General features: G+C 39.6%; 1 protein-coding gene across 9 annotated transcripts in view; it reads right to left on the bottom strand.

The window, feature by feature from the left end:
- Positions 1-23,341, bottom strand: part of ralgapa2 (Ral GTPase activating protein catalytic subunit alpha 2) — a 122,197-nt gene that overhangs the window by 92,136 nt on the left and 6,720 nt on the right. For all 9 annotated transcript variants that reach the window (XM_054796881.1, XM_054796883.1, XM_054796882.1 and 6 more), the window contains exons 2-5: positions 11,721-11,831; positions 11,447-11,496; positions 3,202-3,259; positions 49-92 (exon numbers count right to left, since the gene is read on the bottom strand). In XM_054796881.1, the coding sequence (XP_054652856.1) occupies positions 49-92; positions 3,202-3,259; positions 11,447-11,496; positions 11,721-11,831 (263 nt within the window). The remainder of the gene's footprint in view (positions 1-48; positions 93-3,201; positions 3,260-11,446; positions 11,497-11,720; positions 11,832-23,341) is intronic.

Below are 23,341 nucleotides of genomic sequence, written 5' to 3'. Positions count from 1 at the left end.
AGTAATGTATTAATGAAATCATTTTATTTTAATGAAAACAGCAGTTACCTTGAAGGAATTTCCAGTGTGTAGAAGCTTTTTCAGAATAGAACCTGAACAAAACAAATGGTTATTGTTAACATGTTTGCAGTCTTGATATTCAACAAACCGCCATACAAAGCTGATGCTCACAGACACAACCACAAAACACATTACAACAAGGGCAGGGAGGGGTGTCATCCTCACAGAGGCAAATTGACCTTAATAGGTGGTCTTGATAAAATGGTAGGACATGCATTCATAGAAGCAATCTGCTCTAATCAAATGAGCTAGATGTCTGCTAAATGTCTTGGGTGGGGTGTGTGTGTGTGTGTGTGTGTGTGTGTGTGTGTGTGTGTGTGTGTGTGTGTGTGTGTGTGTGTGTAGGAGTACGGACACGCTTGCATACATACTGGTATGTCTAAGGAGGAACGACAGACTGTCAAGAAATTCTGACTATGAAATGAGATTCAGGTTCAGGAAAACTTTTTTTCAGGTTATTATCAAGATTTATTTGAATAAAGCTTCATTGAATCACCGCAGCTAACTAACTTCAGTCGAAAGGAGGACTACAACTTAGGCTAGTTGCCAGGCCATCACAGCGCAGATAAAAAGACAGGCAATTATATGTATCAGTGGTGTGCAGCCCGGGCCAGCAAAGTCTTCTCTGCTGGCCTAACCACTACCAGAAGCATTGACCGCTACAACTTCAATTATAGTATTTGCTCCATGAAATTATACTCACTTAATCCCAATAGTCTATTATCTTTATTTAGTAGCGCGTTTCTTGGCTGCATTGCTTCTAGTAGTAAATGTGTACTTAACATATGTTTGTCCAATCACATTTCAGCTTCTATGTGTTGCCATATTAATATAATCTGCCCAAAGCCTTCAGAATAAGGAGTGTTAGCAGCCAATCAGACTTCTGGATTTGCCTCTCATGGCCAGCTAGCCAGCCCACTGTGGCATCAGAACTTCTCTGTCCTCTCAATGGTTGGTCAGAGCAAAATTGTTCAACAACTGAGCTGACTGAGGAGGAAATTGACATCTCTGGTGAGTGGATGTATTTTATTTAAACGTTTTATGGTTTTGTCATGTAATTACATAAATACTGTTTCTGAACTGCTCCGGATGATGTTGTAGTGTAGCTCTTCTCTTGACTTGTCTGGACCCTTAATCACTGAGCCGTTCTATTTATGATCATTACATTTGAATGAGCTCTGACTTTAAAAGCATGGCATCTCTTAGTAGCAGAAATGAAAGTCAGGCGTATCTGTGACGATGTATTGGAAGATAAAAAGTTAAGTGGGTGTCTTGCTTCATTAATAATGGTACTGTGGTGACCAGCTGCGCTTCATAACACACCTCATGTGTAGAAGAGATCCGTGTTGACAATTTAGCGACATGGTCACTATATTTAGCAAGTAGGGGTGCAGAAAAGTGAAAGTGAAACTCAGGAAGTGTCTCTTGCGTCATGCATTTTGCAAAGTATCCACCCTAGAGGCGAGCTGGAGCAGAGCTCCACCTCTGACTGTGCAAAAGTATCACTGCGTAATGCCAGTCTGGAAGCTGCATAAACCCCTCTAAAACGCACCCCAACCCCTGACCAGCGAGAGAACCAAGGAGGCAGAGCTTGGACACACTCCTCTGTCACCTGGCAAAACCTGGACTTCCTGGTGAAACAAGCATGGATGTTCAAAGTGCGGCCTAGGGGCCAGCTGTGGAACATGGTTCATTGCAGAAATAAAATAAACAAAAAACCCAGCAAACGCAGATACATAGAGCAAAAATGAATAATGTAACTGGAAAAATCTAAGATGTTGATACTGATAACTAATAAAAACACAAGGGTTTGTCTTTAAAGACACGTATAATTTTTTCGTTTTTTTTTTTTTTTTTTTTTTTTTTTTTTTTTAAACACACACGGCTCGCAGTCCGGACCAACTTGACACATATGCAATTTACATGTACAGTAATCCCTCGTTTATCACAGGTTATTGGTTCCAGACCCGACTGTGATAACTGAATGTCTGCAAAGTAGGATTCGTGTTTTATCCCTCCCCTCCAAAAAATAGCACACGTCTGAAGAGCTACTTACCTAACACTAGTTTCTTTAATAGTAGCGGAACATGTGAATCACACTTTAACTGTGTTATTATGAGCAATGTGGAGTTGCGTTCAAAGGCACCACGTCATTTAAGTTGAATTCACATGTTTTGAGTGTATTTTGTGGGATTTCCAAGCAGACTTAAATGCAGCAAATTGTACTTTGCATTAAGGGTTACAAAGTGAGTCATAAGAATATCCACTTATTGTTTATCTTGGTCTTTCTGTTTATTTACACCACACATACACGCATAATAAAGACACTGTTGTGATGTTCGCAGTGTCCGTGAATGAATCTTAAAGCAGCGTTTGTCTCTCCTTTCCCTGCAGTGAACCTGTAGCCTGCGCATATTAGTTGCACAATGTAGTGTAAACAAAGAATACTAAGATTGTAAAAGTGACTATAGGTGTGTTATTTCATGTCCACAGGGCTCAAATAATAGCGAAAAGTGTATTTAAACAGGTTTTCTATGCTTTCACTACAACAATATTCCATTTATTAATGTTGAATCCTACTTTGTGGAAATTCCCTTCTCGCGGTCGGGTCTGGAACCAATTAACCGCGATAAACGAGAGACGACTCTACATGCATACATATGCAGTATGACACAAAGACAAGTGACTTTTATTTGACTTTACAACAAGAAAAATCTCAGCTGTGATGTTTCAGAAAATGTTACAGGTGCATCAAATTTTGTCTTTCAAAACTAAAGACAGAAGGGAGTTTGAAGGGCCAATCTGCAACAGTGATCATGAACCATCACTGTTAAGCCGCTGATGGCTGACAAACAACCGTTCTAATTGGGGTTAGCACATCTTGCAATGACTTTCCATTCTGTGCGGGAGTGAAATCATGCCATCACAACTCAATTACTTATTTGCATTTCAAATGAATCCCTAAGTAGCATTTCTCATTTATATTCCATTCTAAGACTAATTATTTTCTCTTTGTTGTGGAAAACGAAGACATCTCTAAATGTCATGGAAGAACAGGGGAAAGAAAGAAAGAAAGAAAGAAAGAAAGAAAGAAAGAAAGAAAGAAAGAAAATTTGTGACATTTTAGTTTACAATACATACCGATACTGTGAAACTGCCACCGGTTGTAGATTTTCTCCGGTAGAAGTTGTAGAATTTTCTGAGGAAAACACAAAAAAATATATGAGCTGCAACAACAAACATTGTCTTTGCTCCATATCAGACACAGATTGCCTCCAGTTATCATCAATCAAGTAATTGTCTACTTTATTTAAAGACCAATGAGCAGCATTGTGTATGACTATTTAGCCAATGTGGCACACATACAGTACATGAACCACAGTGCCTGGGCAGTTTGCCTCCATTCCCCACAATGTCATCCACATGACACAGAAGACGACTGAGAAATGTCATCACCTCACCTCCAAGCGCTTTACAACTCAATTAGTGTCCTAACCTTTCAGCAGCTTATCATTATTCTTGAATGCAGCAGCAGGTTAACTGGCCTCTCTTGAGAGAAGGGAAAAAATGGCTGGGTGATGGAGGAGGTGACCGTGCTTACGCACACAGTTCGGTAATAGTCATTGCTATGTGAGCAACTGATGTGGCAGCGGCTCACTACTCATCAAATCCAAATCAGTGAACCAGGAAGACTTCATGATTCTAATACAGAGGTCAAGTCAGGCATGAAAAACTTGTCAGACACCATCAGCAAGAAAAAGAAGCCTACCCATCAATAGACCTTCAAATTGTGTATCTTGGTGAGAAAACAAAAATTACATTTATATTTGCACAATACAAGGTTGATATTGTTAAATAACACGAGACAGCAGCTCTGTCAATTACAATATGCTTTGAGGTTATATTAGATTAGATTAGATTAGATAGGTAGGGTCAACTTGACTCTCATTGTGCAAGATACAGGTACCAAACATAGGAATATTTACAGGTACAATTCCAGGGGTATGTACGTGACTGCCCTAGTGGTGTAATGGTACACTCTACTGCCTTTCATGCCCATGATTTGATTACCGGCCAGCGCCCCAACACTGGCCATTGGAGATGTCCAGTCCCAGTCCCAAGCCTGGATAAATGGGAGGGTTGCATAAGGACGGACATACAACGTAAAAAGTAACTCAAATCAAAACATGCCATAGACTCGCTGTGGTGACCCTGGACGGGAAAAGCCAAAAGACACACACAAAAGTGTTTTGTACAAACTGTAGAATATATCAGCATCTTTACAGTTAATTGGGTAGCAAGGTGTACAACTTGCATACAACACTTATGAGTGCAATATGAGGCAGTGAAAAAGGATATGCAGTGCATTTTGTAGATACAAAGTATGAATATACAGTTTAAAGTGCAAAATGTGGATAATGAACTCCAAAATACGGGTGCCAGATTCAGCAGATTAAGTAGCCTCAGGATGGAAGCTCTTTGGGAGCCTGCTAGTGCAGAAGCATAAGCTTCCGTGAACCTGCCAGATGGGAGGAGAGTGGAAAGTCCATGATTACTTTGCCCAAACAGCTTTTGTAGCAAATGTCATCAATGGAGGGTGACTGGCAGCCGTGTGCTATGATATTATTGTTATAATATTATGAACTACAGCTTGCTTTGCAGTAGTCAATCGGTTAGTGAATGTGTTTCAACTTCCTTCTCTTCTCATCCAACATCTTTAACGTCCCCTTTTTGTCCTACTGTATGGGCTAAATCCCTTTAATTCTCAGCCGCAGCAGAGATGCTGAAAGACGTGTGTGTGTGTGTGGCTGCACCTCACTATTGATCCTGCATGAGATTATAGCAACTCCGTACAGGCTCAGTGTTAGCCTCACTCAGTCAGTCTCCTTGGCGTGGCGGGCATATTATCCTAGGCCATAACACAGCAGGGTAGCCTGTTTAAGCCTTCCCCAGTGTGGACGTGTGGGCATGTGCTTGCAGACACAATAACACCTTCTCTCTCTCGCTTACAGAACACCCGGTAAGGAGAGGGGGCATGAGATGGAGAAGCTCACTGAGAAAGACTCCCCGTGGAGCCGGAATGGTCGTCGCAACAATGAGGAATTTACTGGCTGATATAAGGCAAAAGCAGATTCTGCCGCGCTGAAGGTTGGTGGAGTTATACTCTAATCTGCAGCTATACGCCAGCATAAAGATGGGAGCATTACTGTGCTGCCACCACAGCCTTAGCACATTAACATGATCCGCACTTAGGTTTCTAGCTGCAGGGTCTGAACATGGCGCAGAATACACTTCTCCCAGAGGTGGTCCACAAGGGCTTTATGACAAACAAGAAGGACTCTCAGAACAGTTTCCTCGTTAACACTTGTCTGACTTTTAAATGAATAAATCATCAAAACCCAACAATGATAATGAAACCAAAACCACAAACTTATTAAAAAGCAGGACATAGACTGTCAAATAGAATAGTGTACAACCTTCCCATAGAAGAGTGTACATCTTTCCCATAGAAAGTATGCACAGGCTAGACATGTTGAATTTTACCGTAGTCTCTCATCTTGGCTTCATGGGCTGATATTAACTAATGTGCTTGGAAATTGTGCAAAGCATCTGGCATCTGACCGCATTGCTAGTGCACTACTGAATAATCTAGAAAATAATAGTGAGTCATGCATGTATTCTCATTTCTCGCCAATAGATGGCAGCAGCAGAGCACAATCAAACTGCTACTCATGCACATGCTCCCTGTGTTGACTTATCATCAGGTTCTCATTTGGGTAGCAGATCACACCATCACAATACTGTATTTGCATCATCAGCTAATGAAATATTGAAAACACTTGCAACAGATAGCATGAAAAGGAATGAAGTGCCAATGAAAGATGTCAAACTTAAAGTGTAGTAGATAATAAATGAAATATAATGTGTTAAATGATGTACTGTATTGTGTGTGGCAGTCAAATCAATTTAATCACTACGAGTCAATTCAATCCATGTGCTGCGGAGACAGACAAAAATAGGCTGCTATCCCAGTGATCATTATCTATTATTACATTATTTACTATTAAACGTCAATGGGGCCAAAAAATATTGTGCAGTGTATAGCATTATTTAAATTAACCAAACAAACATTTTAAAAATAAGTCCAATATACACTATCAGTCAAAGGTTTTATAACACCCCAATTTTTTCAGTTATTTATTGAAATTTAAGTCATTCAAGTCCACTAAATAGCTTGAAATGGTACAAAGGTAAGTGAAGTGCCAGAGGGTAAAAAAAAAAAAAAGGTAATGAAAAATAATGTGTATGTCAGAGTTATACAAAAAAGCCTGTTTCAGGGAACACAAAATGGGTCAACAGTTGAAAGCTGTTCTGCAGAAATGGAGGTTGATCAAGCCTTGGCAGTTGGTGCAACTAATTCCTACGGGTGTTCCAAGTTCTGGAGTACTTACTACCTCTTTTGTCTGCATAAAAACAGTGTTCGGAAAACACTGTGGTACTATACCCTCATGAACATCAGTTGAACTGCATTGTACTGGAGAAGGTCATTTGTTGCTACAAAAATGGAAAGAAAAAAGGAAATTAACAGACCATCTTAACATAAAAATGTAGGTTTTTCCTCCAGAGAAAATGGAATGTTCTACAACATTTGGCCGGTAGTGTATGCATTCATCTGTGGGGAGATTGGGGGAAAAAAAAAAAAAAAAAAACATTGACTGGATACTGTTCAGAACTTATATGCAGTGGAACTTCAGGTCACATCCGTGGTTTTTGGTTAACGTCGAAAATTTAGGCCACAATTTTGCCTCAGCATTCTCCAGTTAGCGTACAATATGGTGTGCATCTTATTGTGTTATTAATAGACTACGTGGGTCCATCTGTATTCTTAATATATTTCTTTTAAATCAGAAAATGTTTATGTTCATCCTATTAGCTAGCTTACAAAATGGCAACTGGACGTCAGCTACATTACGTCGTACATCTGTCATCAGCAGTTGACTATCAAAAATGTTAAAACAAAACATGTTTTTAAAGTTTATAATAAGACTTTTACATGTATAAAACAATTCTAAATGCATATAAATTACATATGAGAGGGCTAAATGAACATGTAAGTTTACTTTTACCTTCATTGAAGACTACTGTTCCCAAAGACACGTGGCAGTGAGACCACCACAGGCACACCACCTTCCCGTATTATGAGTTATTTCTCAAATTCAATAGTGTTTCTCACCTTCTTTATCAAAATGATGGCACTTGCAACTTTCTTTGGCTCCATTTTGGGTTACACTACTGAGGTGAGAGACACTACTGAATTCAATAAACTAATCACGTCAAAACAGGAAGGTGGTGGTGGTTGATTTCGCTGCCACATCGTGTCTTTGGGGACAGTCATACCAAGAATCACGTCTTCAATGAAGGTATAAGTAACCTTAAATGCTCATTTATCCCTTTCTTTGATATGTATTTACATGCACTTTGTTTTAATTGTTTCTGCATGTCAAGCTATAATTGTAAAAATATAATTATGTGTTTTACGTTAACATTTTTGGCTTTCTGGAAAAAATTAATTGGATTTACACTATTTCTTATGGGAAAAATGGATTCAGTTAGTGTCTATTGCGGTTAGAGTCAGACCTTCTGGAACATATTGATAATGCTAACAAAGGTTACACTGTAATTCATTTTCCCATTTCTTTACATAAACAACATCAGTCTCATGGAGCACACCGCTGAGTGCATCACCGCTAAGTCGGATTTCATTGAGCCTCACCAGCGGTTAGCCATGTCACAACTAGACAGGTGATTCTGAAAGAGGCTGACATGGGAAATTCAGAATGCTGAGTCAAATCCGGATAACAAAAGGGGGGTATGGTAAGGTTGTATCCTGTAAAGAAAATCAACGGAAATGGATATGTGCAAACTTCCCTGAGTTTTTTTATTTGGTGTATGTGTGTGTGTGTGTGTGTGTGTGTGTGTGTGTGTGTGTGTGTGTGTGTGTGTGTGTGTGTGTGCGCGCGCGTTTGTCCTGACTTGTCCCACAACCTTTCAGGCAGTCAGCAGATAAGGTCATGTACAGGCATATGGGAGTATAAACACACTGGAGTCTCTCAAGTCTGGAGACTTGAGTCGACTGGCTGAGAGGCTCGGTCTTGTGACTGCAAAAACAGCTGACTGTCTGGGGGAAAAAGTTATTTCATTCTGCATTGCAAGAAGGTTTTGGCATGCATATGTCTATTTGCAACATTTTGAACTGTCACACAAGTATAACATGCGCTGTAAAATATATTAACTCGATACAAACAACTTTAACGCCTGTAGTGGCTAGCTTTCGTTAGGAGTCCACCCCACGGACTGGACTTCACAGTCTCAATAGTCTATCACTGCTCATTCTGCTCTACCCTTTATTCTGGGGATAGCATGGCATCGCATGGAAATGCTCAGTTACACAGCTAATGATAATTTCCCAGTCACACAACTACTCCACTGTCTTGGACCACTGTGACAGCTCAGATACACAAACTAGGGATGTCCTGATCAGATCTTCAGGAACGGGATCAGCTGCCGATCCACTGTATTTTGAAGATTGCATAATATTGGCTTCTGCCACAAGATCGGGCCGATCCTGTTGCCGTATAGCGTTCGTAACTCTGGGCCACACTCCAACATGGTAGGTGCGGTAATGTGCCTCGAAGCTGGTTGCCACTTGACTCCCGCCACCCGCAAGAAGAAGAAAACACAACACCACCATGCAGACATGTCTGTTGTGTACCGTGGTGAAGATTCAGTTGGAGGGTGGATATTCAGCTACGTAGCTACAGTGGTAGTTGCCCCTCACTGTGCTCGGACTGCTGTGTCATGGTGCACGGGAAGTGACGCTGTACAGTGGCAGAGCTATGTGGCGGCCAATGGAGGCTGTGGCCACCCTTGGTCCCTCTCCGGCCACCCCACTGGCCATCTAGACATTTCAGGTATCAACTTATTGCTACCCTATGTGAGTAAAGCTCTCAACTTGTCCACCCTAATGAAAAATTTCTGGCTCCGGGAATGGCAGGGATACTATACTGTAAATAAATCACTATTGTGTTGAAGAGAGTTTGTTTAAAAAAAAAAAAAAGTCATATATTCTAAATCAAACCACAAATTCATCTATAATCATGTCAAATGATTAGCCATACCCTGAAAGTATTTTACACGCCCATTTTTTCCAATGTTATCTTTTATTGGATGCACTTTTATTGGATTAGGGACCTGACTCACTGTTTGTTACAAAAGCCAAACAATATTGTTGGTCATGCTTTGTAATAAAAAAGTAAATTCAGTCATACTTTGGTTGCATTATCTCCAACAAACAATGAGAAGAACACAAAACATGTCTTTTCTCCACAAAGCCTTCCTCTTGTAATTAAAAGCCACAAGCTAAGGGTCCAAGAGGCTGGAGGCTACTGATGTATGCCTGCAGCCTAACCAACATGACTGTTTGTCCTCCATTGTTCCCCATTATTTACCACGCAACGTTCCTCTTTGCTTCATTTATTGATGGGTTTCACCATGGAGCTAGCATGACATAAAGCTATTTACACAGCTAATGAAATCTCACTTCCACAACATCAATGGAGACATGGATGTATTAAGATTCATACTATTCTAGACAAAATTGTACCACAGACGTGACAGGGTAAATCTGGTTTCTGTCCATCAGTTGGCGTGCAGCGTTACAAGCTACTACGGGAGCATGAAAAGAAATCCTAGGAAAGCGAATGGCAATGGCTGGTAGTGGTTGTGGGGGTTGGTTGCGGCACATTCAGGACAATGGCCTGCCTCCCTTTGGACACCTATCACACAAACAGGCTCATCCATGGGGGCTATGCTACCTAACGCCAAACCAAGAAAAGGGGCCAGATACTTCATAATGATAGCAAAGTAATCCCTGCATAGCTGCACAAAGCAAAGGCGCAGTGCGGATAAATGTTGTCTCCTGTGTCAGCCAGGTTTTAATGCAATGTGGGAGGGGGTGTGGAAGAACATAGTTTATTCCTCATAGCGCAGCGTATTAAATGACATAATTATATCTTAAATATTCAGGGGAAGGCTGCTAACATGTCATACAGCATTTCAACGTGTGGCACAGCATGGCTTGCACAGCCAATCCAGACCAACTTGCACAGTACATATTTGTGGAGGATGGTTCCACTGATATGTGAACAACAAATTATTTTACATGATCTAATCGAATGTGGTGGAACAAGAGTGGGCACAAAGTCGCAGATCTGTCCCGTACACATTGCCCAATGCTTATCTTCTCAGTACAAGAGTAAAAAAGCACAGGGCGACACAGACAGGGGCTAAAAGGGGACAAGTGAGGGTTAAGCTGCATTCAATATTAGTTCTTTTTGAAAAGATGACGGCATAAATATGCAGGAGGCAAGAATCCAGGCTTCAGTTAGAGGTCAGCTTGTGTGCAGAGCGTCAGGAATATTGGCAGGAACAGTGAAGGACAATATGGAAAGTTTAGTTTCCGGGACATGCTGCCAGGACAACATTGTGTATCCTGCCAATAAATTTAGGCTGCATTCACAGGTCTATGGTTTGAAATGGACACTAGTTAGATTACTCTGATAGTCCGATTTGTTTAGCATGTGAATACACAATCACCCAAACCCCGGTGTGCACCAAACACGGCCCAATATCCCTTAAAGACGTGGGTCTCACTACAGGCACTACAGGACCTAAGACCAACATGAAATGCCAGCAAGAAGCACAGCAAAATAATGAAGGTTTCTAAAAAATAACAATACATTTTAGAGGTTTTTCATGGCATTTTCGTTCAACTAGATAGGACTACAGCGGGCTAAAGCTGTCCTATCTAGCCTTTGAGGATGAGCTGATGAAGCCTGCTCGGATGACAGGCAAAACATCCTCTAAGACAACCTGAACAGTCCAGCTGCAATCGATTCAATGCCTTGAAAATATAACGACCTGGATGAATGACAATATTTACAGGCAACCTTTTAGCTTAGCTTTTTTTGTTTGGAAATGTGAGTTTCATCACACACATCCGATTTATGCACTGCCACTCTTATGGCTCTGCCCTAAGCAAATGTAACTGGAGAGCTGGGTGTTTGTGTTGGAAACAGGAGCCGTCGTTGCATTCAGACGGAAAAAACAAGGTGGAGGACTTTAACCTACGTGTGCAACATTAGACTGCTCAGTAAAATAGGGGGAGGGGCCATCATACACACTTAAGCTAGAGAATGATTGAGCCGATTCCCCCTCCCCCATAGAGCCTTCAGTTGATAACTTGACTGTTTCAGGTAAATTGAGGGTTAGAGAGGCAGCAGTATCTTTTAGAACATTTTAGAAAAACAGAAAGAGGGCAACTTACTTCAAAAATAAAGAGGACGGAGTCCAGCTCCTCCCGTTGAGATTTGATCCCTGTGAATAACAAGTAAGCTAATTCAGTTGTTCAACACGCAGGGTGATCAATTTTACAGACATTTCTAATAGCTGTTAAAAATAAACAGTAAGTGTATGTGATTTATATATATATATTTATAGTGCTAGCAGAAAGCAAAATTAACTCTTGCAATACATCACACAGAGTAGGGAGATGTTAGTTATTGAACTTTTGTGTTTGCAAAAACAAAGGCTGAACTCACCTTTTTGCTTTAAGTTGCTTTCCAGTGTAATGAAATTTTCATGCAAGATAAAATAAATCTGTGAACAGTTGTTCTCGAAGAAGGGCTTCAGCTCACTCTTGTCAATGATATCTGGAAAACAGAGGCAAGAATCTTAAATTCAAACATACTGTAGACCTTTGTTCAACTGATTGACTGATTGACCTAGAGCCACCCTAAATTAGTGGACATGTTTGATCGTAAAATGGCGTTTTACAAATGCACCAAGAGCCAGTCCAAAGAGTGGCCATATTAAATTGTACCGCTGTTATTTTTTTAAATTATATCTGTACTAGGGATTAGGGCTGTCACAACAATTGATACTTCAATACCATGTCGAGGCCTGTCATGATAACACATTTTGCTGGTCGATAATTGTGCTATACATTTTTTTGATAATCAATTTGATCAAAAAACATTTTTTCAGTAATTGTCATGTGAGGTCTTCTTCACATTTGAACCACGAGATGGTACTCAAGTATAGTGTATGGTGTATTTGTGTGAGACATTAACTTGACACAGAAGTTGCCTGTATGTATGTTTTTGCAATGTAGCCTGCAACACTGGTTGCGAGTGTGCACCATTTTGCACTGTTTTGCTTATATTTGTCAAGGAAGTGTTGACTGTCGGGACGAAGGCTCCGCTGCCCGAGGCACCTACATCAGTAGTTTTATTTCCCCAGTTGAGAAAACTTCATTCCGTTTTGAACGTCCTTATTATGCTTGTATTTCTGGTCTAAATCGGGTCACCAACAAGATGCCCGTGGGTACCGGGTGGCCCCTAAGGACTGCGAACCTGTTCTAAAGATAGCTAAAATAGTACCACTTACCTTACCTATTTTTTTTGGGTTGCTATTCTTGTTTAAAATCACACTTACACGTAAACTGGAAATGACAATATATAAAAAGACAGTTTAAAAATTGCACAAAAGACTGCTTTAGTAGTGGCCATTCTCTTTCGTTCCTTTAAGTTCACGTATGATTAAACGTAGCTATCAATTAAGACACAAGATGGGCACATGACTGCACCAGGGCAGCCGCAGAGCTTTGAGAGTTGTTGTCGTCACATACACATAATGAATACATAATGAGGATTTTCCATCATCACGATTACAGATAATGACGAGCTGTACTCCTTTCAGGCTTGTACTCAGCAAAAATGCATTATCTACAACGAGTTGGTAGATATTTATATGTATATGGGTTCTGTTTTTCTTTTTCTTTTTAATTGTGGTATCAAAAAAGTATTGAGAATGGTAAAATTCACAGGTATTGGTATCGACTACTGAAATTCTGGTATCGTGACAACCCTTCTAGACTAGTTGTGCAAATACAGATCATCACTGAGGAATTACGGCGTATGATGTACACAATTTCTGTTTTTTCTTTATGTAAAAGAAAAGTGTTAGTTTTACTTGGTCTGCGGAACGAAAGACTCTCAGACCTTCTGACACAACAGCAGAAATTACGTCTCACCTTCTGTTGAGTTCATACTGCTAACACTTAGCAAACTGAAAGAAACCCTGGAGGGTCAGCCCGCTTAAGGGTAGTTAGTACTGGAATTATGTATGACAAAGACTAATAAGGGAGGCTCGGAAGCCCTGAGATGAAACAAAGGATACTGAGGATAGATAAATGGAAGAATAGGCTCTAAATCAAAGTACTTAGCCTTGATGAAGGAATGTCCTACAAAGGTTCATCCTATCAATTGTGACTCTATTACAGTCAACATGTGCTTTGTTGTACAAGTCCTGTATTCCCAATATTGTTGCCCACCTAAACTTGTTGTAATAAGGGATTTGCTTTATACCAGCCAATAATATGAATGCTAATTTGCCTATAGACTCCAGAAAACAGGAATGACACCATGACATTTTAACAGTAGAATTTCAGCAGCAGACATGTAGGATTTTCCACCACACGCCCATCGGTTATTCTGATCGGTTATGAAAGGCGTTTATTGGCACACCGAAATTGGCCGATCGATCGGAAAATCCCTAATCCACACCACAATCTATTTCTGCAACATGTTCCATTTTAACTGGCATTAAAAAATAGTGTATTACCATGGAAAAAAAGATTCACAGCATTTGTGTTTCTTACAGCCAGAACATCTAGCATGCTGACGGGGTTTAGCATACATCACTGTACCCAAACCTCAGCCAGCACAAAATGGAAATGATAGCCGGACCAGGGTTCAGTGTTCCAACACTGTGGCAAAACTAACTGCCATGAAATGTGACTATAGTGAAGGAGCGAAAGTCTGAAAAGTAACGTCAGATCAAAAATAAGAATATAATTTTGGTACAGAAAGGGACGGGTCCAATTCATATGCAACACATCACAGCTCAAGAGCTATGCGGGCTTGTCATCCTGCTTTAAAAAGCCTTCAGAGGCCCCCCATCTGCTCAAAGGCCCCACACCAGTTACTGAAGCATGACGAATAAATGGAAAGAACACGTTGAGGATCACAGCATTTTGACACATAGCAAGAATCTCACAAGAAAACAATAGTTTTAAAATATTGATGGTTCCGAGTGGGACAAGAGCAACGGCCAACTGTTGGGAATATATCAAGAATAAACACTGAATCTATGACCAAAGCTACACTTCAACGTTGATACATACAGTGAATAATTCATGCTAAATAAGGGTCTGAACAATCGGTAGCCATATTTCAGTTTTTGGTATAGTCTGGATGACTGCAGATATTACCAGCTTTGTAAGCAGTACTGTCCAGTGAGACACATCCCTCCATTAGATTCACTTTCCACTGAGTGTGGAAAGAAACAGACTGAACCAGTTTTCTGGACACTGAATTGCAGCAGATGACACCTAATCTACAGTGTTAGATAAAATACCAGTACCAAACCTTTAAGCTTAACTGGCTAAACAATGTACTGTAACCACTCGGGATTCAGTGCTGCTCTTGGTGACAACTTAATGAAGCAGAGGCCTGACATGTAATAAATACATGTCAAAGACAGCAACCATGGCAAGTTTGGCTTAAATGATCACGGTACTCACGACTGTGGTGTGTTTCCTGTTATTTGTCAAAGAAACCCACCCCCAAGTAGCCCCATCCCATGTGAAAAGACCAGCTGGAAAATGATAACACTGGGCCAAGAGTGTATTTATTTCAGCTACTCAATGGTTAAACAAGGTATAATACCATCTAGTCTGTAGATTTATAAGGAATTCTGCCAGTGTGTACCAACATGACCCAAGGTGACAAGAATCAGGAAGGGCACGATAACGGCGGGATTAATTGATCAGTAATTGCATCGTGAAGCAAGTGAGGAAAAATAAGAGTGCACTATTCGACCGCAACCAGCAGTGGTGCTGTTGATTTAGGGTATAGTCACACTAAGCCATTCATACCCTGCTTGACTTGGGTGCAACTTCCCTCCCTCTTCAGGACCCCACTGGCCTGCGCTCACACTGTGCATTTGTGCCATGGCCCGTTTGTTTGTCTCATCACTTCTATTCTGCTGCTGTTTTACTGAAATTTCTCTGACTTTGTGAAAAATGTCCAGACTTATTTGGAGTCATTCTGGTTATTTATTATTTATACATCTTTATGATGGCACAGGCATAGTCCAAGATGGCAGTGTCAGGATTCATCAGGCTCAAATTGTGAAAGAGTGGTTCACAGAGCATGGGAACATCATTTTCAAACATGCATTGACCACCAAAAAGTCCAGACTAAGCCCCACTGAGAATCTGTGGAACGTGTTGAAGAAGACTTTAAAAAGTGGTCCAAATCTCCTGTCATCAATATCTTGAAAAAAAGTAAATGCAACTCTGGACAAAAGTAAATGTTGTGACATTGCAGAAGCTTATGATGCTACAGTGAATGCGTGCCAGAATCCAAACTAAAGGCAGGCAGCGTTTCCATTAAAAAGATTCAGAATGCTACCTCTAAAGGGATATTTGTTATCTTCGTTAACTGTAACTTCCCATGCCAATAGCTGTGCAAAGATTATTTTCCCATCTCTGATGTATGAATTTGGAAATACCACAGTGTTAGTGAATGATGCGTTAGTGATAATAATTAGTAGCCAGCTTTCTGTTGCCTGCCTGGCGAATGAACTGCCTTTAAACTTGATCTACCAGGCAAGCATTAGCATCGTTCACACTGGGTGTGACAACTGACCTTGTTTGCAGAGCGGGCGAAGGTCACCTAATGAGCTGAAGCAGCCAATGATATATTTACACAATCAAAACCAGTCATATGACTACTATGTCTACCACATGCACAGCAGAAAATAAGCACATTTCATGTCCAAACCATATTTAACTATCTGGAAAGCTCACAGTGTGAGACATTTACAACACCTCCATTATTAATATGCCATGTCATGCTCATGCCACAGTCTTAACAGCCGCAGAGAATAGCCTCATTAGCATTAGCCCTCAGCTAGCTGTGTCTGCAGGTGCTCTACACTGCTGCCAAAATGGAGATGAGGAGAGAGCAAAGGAATCCTTCCAGGCCAATATATGCTTAATTCAGACACAGAAGACTCTTTTAAGACTCCAGTCAGGGAAGTGCCTTGAGCTTGGTAGTCAAAAGCTTAAATACTTCACCACTGATGGGAGAGACTCACTGGGAAGATGGACGTATAGTATTTGTCAAATGTACTGAACTGAGTTCTTCTGAAATTCAAGTACTTGTATCATGTACACACACGGCCGATCATCACTGTTCATTAATCAAGTTGTTAGGGCAACACTGAAATGTAAAAGACCACGGAAATAACATTTTTCTCCCACATAGAGATTATAAGTCATCTACTGTTCGTTACCACTTTTACATTTATTCATTTGTGATCACGAAATAAAGTAAGTGTGAATAAATGATGGCAAAAAAGAACTAAGGAAATCACAACATTGAGCTTGGAAAACTAATCTCATAAGGATAGACAGTAAAATATGAGTTGCGGATTAATGAGTATTTGGTGTGACCCAAGAACAAATGAATTAAATTTTGATCATTATCTGCATCGTTATTTCCAATGATTGACCAAAGCACTAATAAATTAACATTTGATGAATACACATGAAACTTTCAATGGCAATTACACTGAACGAGTACTGAACTATGTAATAATAGTTCAATACTTAATTACTTCAAATAGGGCTTGGCAGAGTTATGTGCTTTCCCAAGGGCTACCTCTGGTTTTGCCATCCCTGCTGACAATAAGGTCATCTTTCACAGTGGCTCTTAGACTCATAACATGTATAATCCTCTCTGAACAACATATTCATCAGGAACCATAGGCAGCAATGCATTCCCCATAAACAAATATAAATCATTCATGTCTTAAGATGAAATGCCAGCAGGCTTGTGATGACTGAATAAATATTGTGACGCACAGAGTACATGCAACAGTGTGTTGTCCTCACACTCATCACAAGTCTCTTGGCACAAATTTGCATCAAAACAAATCAGAGAGATGAAATCATTAGGAAAATGGGTTTGCCTGGAAATGTTTTTGCTGCAGATCATTTCATTACAAAGCCAGTGTTCCAAAGTACAATGTTTCCCACAGGGCTGCAATCTTTCTGTGGCATTGGGTCCGGGGGGGAAGTGCTAAATGTCATGACACAAAACTGCGGCCAGAGTAGAGATGCTAGAAACTCAGACTTAGCATTTGTGTGTAGAAGGATAAAATGGAAGTTTTTGGTTTGTGCCATAAGAAATGTTTTTAAACCTTACTTAAAACAACAGAAAATGACGTTATTGACTTACATGTGTTGGTTTCATTTCATGCAGTGGTACGTGCGCCCTATACCACGCACACGTAAAGCATTCATGTTTCCTGGGCTCCATGGAAGTGCGCACTGACTGCAGTGGTAACGTACATCTAAGATCTCACTACATCAATGAACAGATGCGCGACCAAGTTAGTTGTGCTTATGTGGTGTGTTAAAGGAAAACTGCACTTTTTTTAAAATTTTGCCCATCATCCACAATCCTTATGTGAAACATGAACACATATTTCTTTCCTTTTTCTGTGTGTTCTAATGAGAGAAAACGAGTTAGTATGAGCCTGTAACAATGCACGTCATGGGAGGTACCTATGAAGCCCTCTAAAAAAAACTCTAACAACATTTGATTGTTTTATACACATGCTATGATCATGCATTAACAGGCACGTTGATGATAACATGTAATACTTACAGTATCTTGCCGTATTTTGATGATTTAAAACATTACTAAAACCTCTTTCCGAGGCACACTGATTTCACATAGCCCATATAGCTAACGCTACTTCCGTCAACAACAGCGGCATAGAAACAGCGACGACACTTGCAATGTCCGCTCTCGTTGGGATGGCTGTGTCTTCCAGCACAAGACTTGTGCTTCGGTCCTCAGGTAAAAAATGCTGACAGCAAACGAGCATCTTATTGAGTCTTAGTAGCGAAATTGAGAGCCAGTAGTATCCACTCTTCTGTCTGTCCTGTTGCAGTGGCTTGAGGCATTTTAGAGATTCAAGTTTAGATATGAACATTTTATATAATGACCATTGTGATCAAAATGATCACTGATATCAATATTATCACTACATTGTTAACATTTGCTGAAAATACACCAGCACATCAACCGTAGTCCACTTTTGAATACTGCCAAGTGATTTGCCATTCACCCTGTTTCATCATAGCAAAATAAATGATACCATAACTTATAAATTATTCTTCTTGATACGTTTGTTGTGCAGTTGGCTGACAACTGTTGTACAGTAACGATGGTAGAATGGTAAACACGATTATTGTGATAATTACATTTTGAAATAGTACACAAACCGCCATAATTATATAATGGTTTATGTGTATGCTGTATAATGTTTCATTCCTAATACTTTTGTAATCTAATTCCATTTTCCCAACAATGTTAACCTTTCTCAGTCCATCTTAGTAACACTGCTGACTATCTCCAGTGCCATTAAAATACATTGTCTTGTGCTAGTTTGGAGTTTTAGGTTTTGACTCGCATAAAAATATTACAAAAGAATAATATTCATTCCAAACATTGGCAAATGCCTTGATTCTTTATATCTCATGTGTCAAACTCGTGCCATAGAGAGCTGAGAGACTGCCAGTCACTAAAGCAGATGACTTTAATGAGCAACGCCTCTTTCAATTAGAGGGAAGGAGCTCATCAATTAAATCACCTGCTGGAAAAACTGGTTGGAGAGAAAACATGCAGTGTCTCGGCCCTCCATGGCACGAGTTTGACACGCCTGCTTAATATGATCAAATATCGTAGGATCTCATTTTCTTAGACAAACATCGCAAAGAGACTAGATTTTCATTTCACTTCAGCTGTTCATCTACAGAATTTTAGCAAAAGTATCATACAAAGTAAATCCACTGCGAGATATCGATAAACCGGGCAGTTTTGAGTTCACATTATACAAGCCTCACAGGTAAACACAGTGGAACTCGACAAAGTGATTTTGTTGTGTTGTGTTAATTGAACAGCCCCGTTCTATTCATTCTCTTCAGAACATTCATAGCTCCAAAAAGCATGTTTTTCAAGACCATGTGATTTTGCTCATGTTCAAAATGTGGCTGGACTGGACTTGTTAACTTATTATGTATTATTATTATTTATTGGTTTGGTTTATTTTTATTTGAACATGCATGCAAGTTACAATGAAATACATCACATAATTCAATTCACCGTTCCACAAGTCCGAAAGGAGTACAAAGAAGCAAAGCTTATTTAATCCTACCCCTCATCCGTTCCACTTCATGTGCAGTACATCTTATTCACTTCCTGTAATCCATATGTGATTTTTTTAATACATAATGATAATGATTTAATACAATAATGATAAGGTAATGTAACAATATGATGATGTAATTATTTTGATTTTTTCACAATTAATATAATACTCAGTATAATAATAAATAAATCATAAATAATAATAGAGACAAGCATAACAAAACAAGTTCAATACTTTTCTGCCTTGTATTTAGCAAACATCAACTGCTTGTATTGTTTTTTTAATTCGCTCATCTTCGTGCATTGTTTGAGTTCCTTGCTAAATCCGTTCCATAATTTAATTCCACATACAGAAATGCTTTGGGTTTTTAGCGTTGTCCTCACATTAAGTGTTTCAGGTTTCATTTTTCCCTAAGATCATATTTCTCCTCTCTTGTAGAGTATTGTAAGTATTGTATGACATTTTTGGGTAGCAGGTTATTGTTAACTTTATGCATTATTTTAGTGGTTTGGAAATTTACAAAATCAGCAAATTTTAATATTTGTGATTTTAAAAATAAGGGATTTGTATGTTATCGATACGCGGCATTGTGAATTATCCTCACCCATCTTTTTTGCAGTTTGCATTTGGTGAGTGAACATTGCTTTTATAGTTATCGCGCCATATCTCCACACAGTAAGTTAGATATGGTAACACCAGAGAACAGTAAAGAGTGTGGAGTGACTGGAAAAGGTTCAGACAAATTTTTTTATGACTTCTTGTCTGGCACGTGCCATCTATACCCAAAGTTTCACTGAAGTCAGTGCAATGGTTTTTGAATAATTCTGCTTACTAACAAAGACAAACAATAACAGCCCTCGCCTTCACGCTCGCTTCATGGAGGTGACTAAAGATTATTATTATATCAGGGCAGAGGCAGGAACTGGAGCTTGATGATTCTGCAACACATATTACCTTGCACAAATAGAACTAGATAGAAATTGAATGCCTAAATATATACAACATTACATTAATAGATCAATATAAGGCACTTTCCATAGAACATTGAACACCAAACCATTTTTCTAAATTTGTATTCATCTGACTAGAAAAATATAAAAATTGAAAACAATAGTACCTCTTGACAGTCTTGACTCCTCATCCCTAAGAGGTTTGAGTGGAAATGTACATGCACAAATTAGATTTTGTTGTTAAATTCGTTTGTTTGGTTAATTTGTAGGTAGGAATATTTGTCCCTCATGTTTTGTCTCTCCCCTCCTTTTCCCTAAAATCTATTGTTATGCAAATTACCTGATGTTGTCACCTATCAACACTGATGGCCAGTGAGTGTGTGTTGACAATGCATTTGTTTCTGTACATAACACATGAATACAAATTACAAATGGTGGTTATAGTGTACGTACTTTTTACTTTGTTGTTTGCACTTTGCTGCAAACTTTGTTGTTGACATTAATTGTTTTTTAACCCCCCCGTTACATTTAACAATGTTATATGCAGCTTTTAAGCCTAGAATTTTCTATAAGTGTATACCGTAGTTTCCAGTGTATAAGCCACTACTTTTTTCTTCACCTTTGAACACTGCGGCTTATACAGCGGTGTGGCTAATTTATGGCCATGTTCTCATCTTGTGACATCTTCTTTACTTCAGAACTACTACTTATCGTTTAAATTCTGTGCCACTCACGAGTCAGTGAGGAAACAGTAGCTCATTCTGTGGCAGGAGCCAATCCATCAGAAATCGCAGGTCATCACTCAATAAGTCTGACTCACAGTGTCATCTTAGAAAGAATGCTAAAATCATCACACAGTAACTTAAAACTCAAAAGTTAATTTTGGTTCGGTTCATTTCCGGTACAAAAAAGGTAGAAAAAAATGACTTAAAATGCTTTTATTTTAAAAAATGCAAAATTATTTTTTTTAATATAAATAAAAGCAACCCATTCGGCTGATATTTCAAATAAATTACATTCTGAGTTTTTTTTAATAGAAAAATAATAATAAAATAAACAGTTGTATTTAAACAATTGTTTAAACATTGTGGCGAAACATGGGGGGGGGGCAGTCACTGTTGATATAGTCCACTGCTGATGGGGATATCATACAACTTCATGTCAAAAAATCTGAACTATCCATTTAACAGCTTTATTCTGCTGGGCTACAAAAAACCTCTTAAGAGCTGATATTATACCGGCATTGTTGGACTAAAAGATAATAAGAGGCGGAAGTTATTCTCAAGTCTATAGTGAGAGTTTCACAAAAGGGCAGAATGAGAAGTCGAGTGGTCTCAGCCTTCACTTGAGTCACACAGCGGACCGTCTTGAGAGCCCCTCCACCGCTGTGTTCACCTTGTTGTGATTTCCTCTCATAAAAGGAACGCATGCACAGTTGACCCTGGCTCCTAACAACCCTCACACATTTCAAGTAACACTATAATGGCACTATTTAACTTCAGATGATTGAAGAGCAACCTTGGAAAACATTACCTTGAGCTACAGACTCTCCTTTCCTGAAAAACACATTAATGTTATCACCCACAATATGTGTACTCATTCAATGTTGCTCCCATGAAGCCTGTTTCTGAGTTCAACTGAATAGGCTAGGAGACAAAAAGAAATTTGTGGAAATTATTACAAAACTGGCATATTTTGACAGTGACTTCAAAAACGGAGTGAATTTACAGTACTGACGACTCTTGATACAGTCGGCCCTCGCTACACCACGGTTAGAACATCGCCCCCTCGGTCTATTGCGTTTTTTCATCATTCATCGGCTAAGTCAGCAAAAAAACTTTGAAACTCTTGTCACCAAGCGAGAGCGTGAGCTCACGTACTAGCCAGTGTAAGCAGCTGGGTTAGCTTTGCTAGAGCCTCCATGCCACATGCCACCATCTTTCCAATTCTCCCCATTAGTCTGCTGTTGGTCATTCCCTGTGCCATCCAGTCCAGCCTATCTGCTCTGCTGAATGTACAGTGGGTCCGCCAGGCCAGTTTGGGTTTATTATTATTTTTCCATCATGCTCCTTTTTCCGCGGTGGCCTATTTGCTTGCCTGGCACAGTTGTTTTTTGTTCCTGTCCTATTAAAGACTGTTTGCAATCACCTCTTTCACCTCTGCATCCTGAGATCCAATCAAGCGCTACACAGATCCTCACACAACCACGATGTATCCCATCAGACAACACTTGGACTCAAAGATTCCTTCCAACACACAATAGAAGACTTGCTGCAACAACTAATTGGTCAATTACCAAAAGAATCAATTTTCCAATGAACAAAAGACTAGAGAAGCGCTACAAAGAGATAGGGTCCAGTGTCATCAACGTTACGGTAGGGTGTTTTCATGTTTTACTATTAACAGGGATTAACATTTTTTTATTGCAATTAATATGAAAATTAGAAAATTAAGAAAATAAAAAATGAGTCCCATCTTTTACGATGCGACATCACCCACATTTGATTTCCAATTCCATTATTTCCTAGTGACCTTCTTCCAATGTGTCAATCACCTCAAACTTGCTGTGTATTAGCACTATGATATTTGTTGGCAAAATATCTCAATAATATCTGACTGTTGAATACACTTCTTCTCTGCACAGTCAACGTGCTGACGAGGCATGTGTGCAACAAAAGAGCTCGAGAAATATCCATGGCCACGATCCCTCTGACTCTTTGTTGCTTGAAGCGAGACAAGTAGTGAGTTTTTTTTGCTGGTCTGCTGTAATTAACAACCTCAGCCAAATCCAGCCAAGCATGACCAACAAATTAACATGCAGCCGCTTTCACACTGTCCGACAGATCTGCTCAGTGAGCAGAAAACCAATATGGGGCCACTCCACTCTGAAAACAGCCAAAACCAATGGCCTGCTTAAAATG

The sequence above is a fragment of the Dunckerocampus dactyliophorus genome, chromosome 13, assembly GCF_027744805.1.
Source record: "Dunckerocampus dactyliophorus isolate RoL2022-P2 chromosome 13, RoL_Ddac_1.1, whole genome shotgun sequence".
Taxonomy (NCBI): domain Eukaryota; kingdom Metazoa; phylum Chordata; class Actinopteri; order Syngnathiformes; family Syngnathidae; genus Dunckerocampus; species Dunckerocampus dactyliophorus.
Note: the sequence above shows the minus strand (reverse complement) of the source record. Positions and strands in the feature narration are given on the sequence as shown.